This window comes from Rhinatrema bivittatum, chromosome 14 (genome assembly GCF_901001135.1).
Source record: "Rhinatrema bivittatum chromosome 14, aRhiBiv1.1, whole genome shotgun sequence".
Lineage (NCBI taxonomy): Eukaryota > Metazoa > Chordata > Amphibia > Gymnophiona > Rhinatrematidae > Rhinatrema > Rhinatrema bivittatum.
Window position 1 is genome coordinate 3,450,173 of NC_042628.1, and position 10,220 is coordinate 3,460,392.

General features: G+C 48.3%; 1 protein-coding gene across 2 annotated transcripts in view; it reads left to right on the top strand.

The window, feature by feature from the left end:
- RPL3L (ribosomal protein L3 like) overlaps positions 1-9,757 on the top strand; it is a 32,948-nt gene extending 23,191 nt beyond the window's left edge. For both annotated transcript variants that reach the window (XM_029577576.1, XM_029577577.1), the window contains exons 7-10: positions 28-129; positions 546-641; positions 4,035-4,154; positions 9,414-9,757. In XM_029577576.1, coding sequence (XP_029433436.1) covers positions 28-129; positions 546-641; positions 4,035-4,154; positions 9,414-9,479 — 384 coding nt within the window. In that variant the 3' untranslated portion in view covers positions 9,480-9,757. The remainder of the gene's footprint in view (positions 1-27; positions 130-545; positions 642-4,034; positions 4,155-9,413) is intronic.
- The last annotated feature ends 463 nt before the right edge of the window (positions 9,758-10,220 follow it).

Sequence of the window (10,220 nt, forward strand, 5' to 3'; positions counted from 1 at the left end):
TCATTAACAAGGACCTTTTTCCTGCAGATTTACCGTATTAGCCGTGGAATCCACACAAAAGATGGAAAGTTAGTGAAGAACAATGCATCCACAAGCTACGATCTCACCAATAAATCCATCACTCCACTGGTAAGGGAAACATCTGACCAAAACAAGAGGCTTAGTTATCTTTGAGAGTCTGCTGGCTCTGTGCCACTGAACGTCTAGATTGCATCTCCATGGTCTGCATTCACCTGTAATGGTGCTGAAACTCCATGATAATTGCACTTCCTATTACAGATTCATGTACGTATGTTACAAACTCCATGCTGTGTGGAAATTCTGATCCAGCCCTGGTTCCCTAACTTCTGCGCCATCGTTTCTCTTCTCTTTCAGTCCACACTGGTATAAATCTTTTTTGACAGAAACACAAGCAGTGGAAAACTCTTCGCTTAGCTTTAGCTCATGGCCCGACCTCCTGATGGAGGCAGTGTTGAGGGCTAAATTCCAGAAGAACCACATGTGTGACCCCTGGAGTTTGCATTCTTGTTTTCTGTGTGTTGCAGGGGGGATTTCCTCACTATGGCAGCATCAACAATGATTTCATCATGCTGAAAGGATGTGTCGTAGGAACAAAGAAACGTGTCCTTACTCTACGAAAGGTAAGGAAATACCATTCATTTCTGCAAGTCATTTGAAGTTGTGCAAATCAATAATTTGAGCAGCCCGGAGCAGGTGAGCCACCATTAAATCCCATCACCTATGTTTACTCACTTGTCAGCCCTAAATAGATGATTTACCTTTTCTCTGCTTGGCCATCCTTTGGTCTTTACATTCATTAGAACATAAAAAGTACCCTGCTGGGTCAGACCAAGGACCATTGAGCCCAGCATCCTGTGCATAAGAACATAAGAAGTGCCAGGCTGGGTCAGAGCAAGGTCCATCGAGCCCTGCATCCTGTACATAAGAACATAAGAAGTGCCAGGCTGGGTCAGACCAAGGACCATTGAGCCCAGCATCCTGTGCATAAGAACATAAGAAGTGCCAGGCTGGGTCAGAGCAAGGTCCATCGAGCCCTGCATCCTGTACATAAGAACATAAGAAGTGCCAGGCTGGGTCAGACCAAGGACCATTGAGCCCAGCATCCTGTGCATAAGAACATAAGAAGTGCCAGGCTGGGTCAGACCAAGGGTCCATCGAGCCCAGCATCCTGTACATAAGAACATAAGAAGTGCCAGGCTGGGTCAGACCAAGGTCCATCGAGCCCTGCATCCTGTACATAAGAACACAAGAAGTGCCAGGCTGGGTCAGACCAAGGTCCATCGAGCCCTGCATCCTGTACATAAGAACATAAGAAGTGCCAGGCTGGGTCAGAGCAAGGTCCATCGAGCCCAGCATCCTGTACATAAGAACATAAGAAGTGCCAGGCTGGGTCAGACCAAGGTCCATCGAGCCCAGCATCCTGTACATAAGAACATAAGAAGTGCCAGGCTGGGTCAGACCAAGGTCCATCGAGCCCTGCATCCTGTACATAAGAACATAAGAAGTGCCAGGCTGGGTCAGAGCAAGGTCCATCGAGCCCTGCATCCTGTACATAAGAACATAAGAAGTGCCAGGCTGGGTCAGAGCAAGGTCCATCGAGCCCTGCATCCTGTACATAAGAACATAAGAAGTGCCAGGATGGGTCAGACCAAGGTCCATCGAGCCCTGCATCCTGTACATAAGAACATAAGAAGTGCCAGGCTGGGTCAGAGCAAGGTCCATCGAGCCCTGCATCCCGTACATAAGAACATAAGAAGTGCCAGGCTGGGTCAGAGCAAGGTTCATCGAGCCCAGCATCCTGTACATAAGAACATAAGAAGTGCCAGGCTGGGTCAGACCAAGGACCATCGAGCCCAGCGTCCTGTACATAAGAACATAAGAAGTGCCAGGCTGGGTCAGAGCAAGGTCCATCGAGCCCAGCATCCTGTACATAAGAACATAAGAAGTGCCAGGCTGGGTCAGAGCAAGGTCCATCGAGCCCAGCATCCTGTACATAAGAACATAAGAAGTGCCAGGCTGGGTCAGACCAAGGGTCCATCGAGCCCAGCATCCTGTACATAAGAACATAAGAAGTGCCAGGCTGGGTCAGACCAAGGGTCCATCGAGCCCAGCATCCTGTACATAAGAACATAAGAAGTGCCAGGCTGGGTCAGACCGAGGTCCATCGAGCCCTGCATCCTGTACATAAGAACATAAGAAGGGCCAGGCTGGGTCAGACCAAGGTCCATCGAGCCCAGCATCCTGTACATAAGAACATAAGAAGTGCCAGGCTGGGTCAGACCAAGGTCCATCGAGCCCAGCATCCTGTACATAAGAACATAAGAAGTGCCAGGCTGGGTCAGACCAAGGTCCATCCAGCCCAGCATCCTGTACATAAGAACATAAGAAGTGCCAGGCTGGGTCAGAGCAAGGTCCATCGAGCCCTGCATCCTGTACATAAGAACATAAGAAGGGCCAGGCTGGGTCAGACCAAGGTCCATCGAGCCCAGCATCCTGTACATAAGAACATAAGAAGTGCCAGGCTGGGTCAGACCGAGGTCCATCGAGCCCTGCATCCTGTACATAAGAACATAAGAAGGGCCAGGCTGGGTCAGACCAAGGTCCATCGAGCCCCGCATCCTGTACATAAGAACATAAGAAGTGCCAGGCTGGGTCAGACCAAGGACCATCGAGCCCTGCATCCTGTACATAAGAACATAAGAAGTGCCAGGCTGGGTCAGACCAAGGTCCATCGAGCCCTGCATCCTGTACATAAGAACATAAGAAGTGCCAGGCTGGGTCAGACCAAGGTCCATCGAGCCCTGCATCCTGTACATAAGAACATAAGAAGTGCCAGGCTGGGTCAGACCAAGGTCCATCGAGCCCAGCATCCTGTACATAAGAACATAAGAAGTGCCAGGCCGGGTCAGACCAAGGTCCATCCAGCCCAGCATCCTGTACATAAGAACATAAGAAGTGCCAGGCCGGGTCAGACCAAGGTCCATCGAGCCCAGCATCCTGTACATAAGAACATAAGAAGTGCCAGGCTGGGTCAGACCAAGGTCCATCGAGCCCAGCATCCTGTACATAAGAACATAAGAAGTGCCAGGCTGGGTCAGACCAAGGTCCATCGAGCCCTGCATCCTGTACATAAGAACATAAGAAGTGCCAGGCTGGGTCAGACCAAGGTCCATCGAGCCCAGCATCCTGTACATAAGAACATAAGAAGTGCCAGGCTGGGTCAGACCAAGGTCCATCGAGCCCAGCATCCTGTACATAAGAACATAAGAAGTGCCAGGCTGGGTCAGACCAAGGTCCATCGAGCCCAGCATCCTGTACATAAGAACATAAGAAGTGCCAGGCTGGGTCAGACCAAGGTCCATCGAGCCCTGCATCCTGTACATAAGAACATAAGCAGTGCCAGGCTGGGTCAGAGCAAGGTCCATCGAGCCCAGCATCCTGTACATAAGAACATAAGAAGTGCCAGGCTGGGTCAGACCGAGGTCCATCGAGCCCAGCATCCTGTACATAAGAACATAAGCAGTGCCAGGCTGGGTCAGACCAAGGTCCATCGAGCCCTGCATCCTATACATAAGAACATAAGAAGTGCCAGGCTGGGTCAGACCGAGGTCCATCGAGCCCTGCATCCTGTACATAAGAACATAAGAAGGGCCAGGCTGGGTCAGACCGAGGTCCATCGAGCCCAGCATCCTGTACATAAGAACATAAGCAGTGCCAGGCTGGGTCAGACTCTGCATCCTTTCCCTACCTTCTAATGTATGTTATGTTTACATTCTGCAATGCCCTGAGCCTCCTTCCATTTCACCAGAATGGTTCGTATTCTGCAACGTTTCTGTAGTGTAGATCAGTTTTGTGTGATCATCTTTAGTGTTTCTATAATGGACATTTCTGAGTCTTTGAGGTGTAAGTCTGTGCAGCTGGTAAAGTTCAGGTGTCTGCAGGGCTACTTTACTTCCAGACATGGTGCCGCCTGGTGTACTATAAGCCTTGCTAATTGGTGCATTTTCCTTCAGTCCCTCCTGGTGCACACGAGTCGCAAAGCCTTGGAGCCCATTGAACTCAAGTTTATTGACACCACTTCCAAGTTTGGCCACGGACGCTTCCAGACTGACCAAGAGAAGAGAGCTTTCATGGTGAGTTCTCTTCCCTGCCATTTTATCATATATAGGGTGCACATCATGGGAGCAGTCAACTGGCTGCCGGTAAGAATGCGATTGACATTTACAGTGATGGCTTTTAAGGTGGAAAGCGGGCAGGATACCTGCAGCAAATGTTGAACCCTTATGTCCCACCTCGAAGCAGGTATCCTGCCCCCTTTCCGCCTTAAAAGCCAACAGCATCACTTTAAATTTCAATCGCATTCTTACCGGCAGCCAATGCAACTGGTACAAGAAAGTTGCTGTGCTTATCCTCCAATCAGTCGTGCTGCCATGTTGTGCACCCCACCTATCAGGGAAGCCCGCTAGCACTGCCCTACAGTGATCTAATACAGGTGTAAGGTAAGCCTGAAACACCTTACGGAGCGTGGCTGCACTCAGCAGGACCCGCAGGGTGCGTAACTGGTGAAGGTTAAACAATGCTCCCCCTACCACTCCTGCCTGCAATGGGTGCTCCAGACTGAATTCAGAGCCGAAATCCCGGACTCTCCACACAGCCACTTCTCAAATTTAACCCTTACTGGATCACAAGGGCCGTCTTTCACTTTAATCATCAACAGCTCAGTTTTGGAAACATTCAATATCAACCTATTGTGCAATAACCAATCTGAAATGTTCTGCAGCTCCTCATTAACCCTCCGTACTAGCATGGATTGATCCTTCCCCAAAGGAATCACCCACTGAATAGCATCCAATCGCGAGGAATGAGTCAAAGCCCCCAACGGCCTGAAAAACAAATCAAAACTGCTCCCTGTGGTACTCCACGTTTCATTTCCACCAGCTCAGAAAGATTATCTTGTGCCATAGCAGCTGAAACCCTACCACTCAAAGTTGGACGCACCGAACAAACTCATAGTAATGTTAATCTTATACCGTTGAGAAACTGTCATACCAAATTGATTAGCTCACTTAGGGGTAGATTTTAAAAGAAGCGCGATCAGCCTACTTTTGCTTGCGCATCAGACTCAAGCAAAAGTACGCTGGATTTTAGTAGATACGCGCGGAGCCGCGCGTATCCACTAAAATCCCTGGATCGGCGCGCGCAAGGCTATTGATTTTGTATAGCCGGCGCGCGCCGAGCCGCGCTGCCTAACCCGTTTCCTCCAAGGCCGCTCCGAAATCGGAGCGGCCTTGGAGGGAACTTTCCTTTGCCCTCCCCTCACCTTCCCCTCCCTTCCCCTACCTAACCCACCCGCCCGGCCCTGTCTAAACCATCCCCTTACCTTTGTTGGGGGATTTACGCCTCCCGGAGGGAGACGTAAATCCCCGCGCGCCAGCGGGCCTCCTGCGCGCCGGGCCGCGACCTGGGGGTGGGTACGGAGGGCGCGGCCACGCCCCCGGACCGCCCCGGGCCGTAGCCACGCCCCCGTACCCGCCCCAAAACGCTCCCGACACGCCCCCGAAAAGCCGCGACGACCGGGCCCGCCCCCCGACACGCCCCCGACACGCCCCCCTCCGAAAACCCCGGGACGTACGCGAGTCCCGGGGTCTGCGCGCGCCGGTAGGCCTATGTAAAATAGACTTACCGGCGCGCAGGGCCCTGCTCGCGTAAATCCGGGCGGATTTACGCGAGCAGGGCTCTTAAAATCCGCCCCCTAACTTTTAGCTTATTGCACTATATTGTTACCGAACTATGTCGGCACATACTCAAGTTGTAATCTATACCACTCATAATTGTTATCGTGCCTATATGTAAACCGTTGTGATGGTTCTCCAACTTAACGACGGTATAGAAGAGTTTTTAAATAAAAATAAAAGAAAGAAAGAAAGAAAGCCATCGAACCACTTTCCCACTTATTCCCACCTGCCTACAGCAGTTCAATAAAATACTTTGGTCCACTGAATCAAAGGCACTGGACAAGGTCAGAAAGATCAACAAAACTGCTCCCCTTTCTCCCTAGCTCTCAGCAGTTCCTCCTTTACTGCCACTAATACTGTCTCCGTGCTCTGTCCCTTCCTAAAACCTGATTGACAGTCACCCAACCCATTCACCTGAAAGCTGCCGAGCGACCACTCTTTCAATCGCCTTTGAGATGAAAGGAATATTATAGCCACCGGGCGATAGTTTCCACAAATTGAGGTCTGCAAGCGGTTTCTTCAACAATGGAATCAAAACAGACCTCTTCATCTTCTCCGGAAGCCGACCTTCTCGTACCGAAGAATTATCCATTTATCAAGAAAGGATAAGTATCAGACGTGTACCAGGCTGTCCTCCATCCTGACCTACACTCACTTCCTCAAATTCAGCCACGCCTACCGCCAATTGCAGATCTAAATTCTTTCCTTATCTCCAGCTCTTCACAGCAAGACATAAAACTATTTCCCTCCAAACCAATCGGAAGAATATTTGCTTCTTCACAATCTCCCCCCCCCCCAATAAATGTTCCACTGTCCTAAACAGCTGTTTCTGAATATTCTCTGCCCTGCTAATCTCCTCCTCAAAAACAACATCTTTGCTTTCCCAACATTCACTAAATAAATATTTAACACTTTCCGCCATTGCATCTTCGCTGGCCAACTATGTGACTTCAACCACTCTCTCTCCAACCTTCTTACAACTTCCCAGAACCGTTTAGCAGTCCTCCTGCTCTTACCTAACAAAATCTTCTCCAGAGCCACCTACTTTTCCAAGAATCCACCATTTCATTTACCGGATCGCCCAAAGATTCTGGCTACCTCCTCATCCAAGCTGATCAGTCTTATCCCAACCTTTCCTTATCCCTTCCTGCGCTAACAAAATCTTCTCCAGAGCCACCTACTTTTCCAAGAATCCACCATTTCATTTACCGGATCGCCCAAAGATTCTGGCTACCTCCTCATCCAAGCTGATCAATCTTATCCCTACCTTTCCTTATCCCTTCCTGCGCTAACAAAATCTTCTCCAGAGCCACCTACTTTTCCAAGAATCCACCATTTCATTTACCGGGTCGCCCAAGGATTCTGGCTACCTCCTCATCCAAGCTGATCAATCTTATCCCTACCTTTCCTTATCCCTTCCTGCGCTAACAAAATCTTCTCCAGAGCCACCTACTTTTCCAAGAATCCACCATTTCATTTACCGGATCGCCCAAGGATTCTGGCTACCTCCTCATCCAAGCTGATCAATCTTATCCCTACCTTTCCTTATCCCTTCCTGCGCTAACAAAATCTTCTCCAGAGCCACCTACTTTTCCAAGAATCCACCATTTCATTTACCGGATCGCCCAAGGATTCTGGCTACCTCCTCATCCAAGCTGATCAATCTTATCCCTACCTTTCCTTATCCCTTCCTGCGCTAACAAAATCTTCTCCAGAGCCACCTACTTTTCCAAGAATCCACCATTTCATTTACCGGGTCGCCCAAGGATTCTGGCTACCTCCTCATCCAAGCTGATCAATCTTATCCCTACCTTTCCTTATCCCTTCCTGCGCTAACAAAATCTTCTCCAGAGCCACCTACTTTTCCAAGAATCCACCATTTCATTTACCGGATCGCCCAAGGATTCTGGCTACCTCCTCATCCAAGCTGATCAATCTTATCCCTACCTTTCCTTATCCCTTCCTGTGCTAACAAATTCTTCTTCTTCCCCGTCTGAAATTCAAGTTCAGTTTACCTATGATCAGACCTTATTACCTCCCTATTACCACTTATCCAAAGGCAATCTGGAAAAAACTCATTTGACCCAAATATTAAATCTAGGGTGTGTCCATCCTTATGGGTTGCAAAATTCACCATCAGTGTCAGCTATACTAATTAAGAAATACTGAGCCAATTCACAATTTGCATCATCTACATGAAGGTTAAAATCTCTCACCACTAATAACTTACTGAAGCATAGAGCAACCTCCCCAATTAATCCTCTCCAAGGTAAACGCTGACAGGGAATAAATCACTAAAATACCCACACGCTCACTCCTTACCCTAACAACAGGTGTTCACCCCGTTCCACCCCCTGCACTGTGACTCGTTCAATCTTTCTGTCTTCCTATTCTCTAAAAGTGTCCTAAAGTCCCCTGGACACGAGCTTGGAAAAACAGATCCGGGTTCCTCTGACAGCCAAGTTTCTGTAATCAGTGCAATATTTATCCCCTCCTGCAAGATCAACTCATGGAGTCGCAGGGCTTTCTTCCCTATAGATCTAGCATTCAACCATAAAGAGTGCACATTCTCACAACTATCCTCCTTCAACACCCCCCCCCCCTTTTCCCAATTAACTTAACCGCAGATAAAACAGTGCTGTCTCTTTACCTTGTGCTTTGTCTTCCGGTGAGAGCGGCATCCGTTTATCCCATTCCCCCATATAACATCAATTTGTGCACCCATTCCTGCAGCCATCCCCAATTTAAAACTCCCCCTAGCAAGACCTATAAATCAGCACAACCCACAAAGGGGGCTCACTAAGGGGCAACGCCTTCAGCGCGCAGCTGCGTGGCAGCTCAGCATCTCAGAACACCCTCCAGATGGACAAAGGGAGCAGAGCTAGCGCATCACAGCTGGGGGGTTTGGACCAGCAACCTGGCAGGCCATAGTTCACCAGCCCACTAACCACCTTCGACCTCCTATGGTAACAGGCTAGTCCACCACACTCTCCTCAGGTGCAGGTAGGCAAAGGTAGCCAGTTCCATTATCCACGTGTCTAAAGGCGACACAAGATTGAAAAGCGAATTAGCAGGAGAGTAGTGGGAATGCTCCATCCCTTGTGCTGTGTTACCCACCTAACTCTCAAGATACTTCAAGGATAAGCCACCTAATACTGGGGGAGCAGAATCTGCTGCTGTGACGGTCACTAGGGCTGGGGGAAAGCTTACTGCAGCCACACAAGGTGGAGGCAGGGTCCTACAGACCCAAAGCTTATTAGCCTTATAAGCTATCCAGCTGCTCTGCGGTCTGACAATAAATTATCTTCCTGTCCTCAGCATGCAGCAAAGGATTGTGTTTAGGTGAAGCACAAAGCCAAGGGGAGAACTCTGGAAGACTTAACAACTTCAGCATAGACACCCCTGTTTCTGAGCGGCATTATGAGTCCTAATTACACTTTAATAATGAGGGAAACCTTGTTTGACTAAGCGAGATAAATTCCATCCTTGCAACTTAGGTTTCTTTGGCCCTGCTGAATGCTCTGAATCTGATTTTTTTGAATGAGCTGAAAACCGAGCCAGTCCTAATGCAATGTGATCCGTGTGCATATGCACGGATAATTGTTTACTCTGTGGAACTGTTACTCTTCTGACAGAGCTCTTCTCTGTTTGTGTTAGGGGCCTCAGAAGAAGCATGCGATGAAAGAGAAACAAGAAAGCCACGAAGAAATGCAGACAGTGTAAACTCCGACTCCGTATCACTGCAATGTGAAATCCAGTTTGTTTGCTTTTCAGTGTTCCTTGTACCAGAAGTTAACAGGTGGGTATAACAGGGGAGAGGTACTTTCCTCTGCTCCAAACTGGTCGGATGAAGAGAGAGGCTGTACACCGAATCTTGTAAAAATCTTCTTTGGGAACAGGGATTTGGAGAAGGCTGAAGGCCTGATAGGTTTGATGCAGAGACACAGGACTTTATCTCTGTACCAGAAGTCAATAAAACCTCTCTGAGTCTGCACTGAAAACTCTGTCACTTTAATTTGTTCTCTTGCTTTCATGTTAGTGGATTGTTTTGGTGTTATGTGCTGGACTGTAGTAGTGGGTAGGCTGAACCGTGGTTATGTCACAGAATACACAACATATTTATTTATAAGTATACAAGTTTTACTTATATGTCTGAGAATAAGCAACAAAAGCATACAAGATTAGATTTTGCATTAACAATATATATACAAAAATACTACCCTTCACAGTTTACAATTTGAGTCTTATATATCTTAGAAAATCAAAAACACAGCATTGGAAAATCAGGAACAGATCATCAGTCACTTTAATTTCCAACAAGCTTTTCCTCTGAGCTATTCTTTCTCTGATTTCAACCAGTCTGTCTGACGTTGATCTTTTTATGTTAATTTTCCTGGCCTATGTCCCAGTTATTTTCTCTGGGCTACTCCCTCATGTTCTTGTCATCTGTTGAGGCTTCACAGC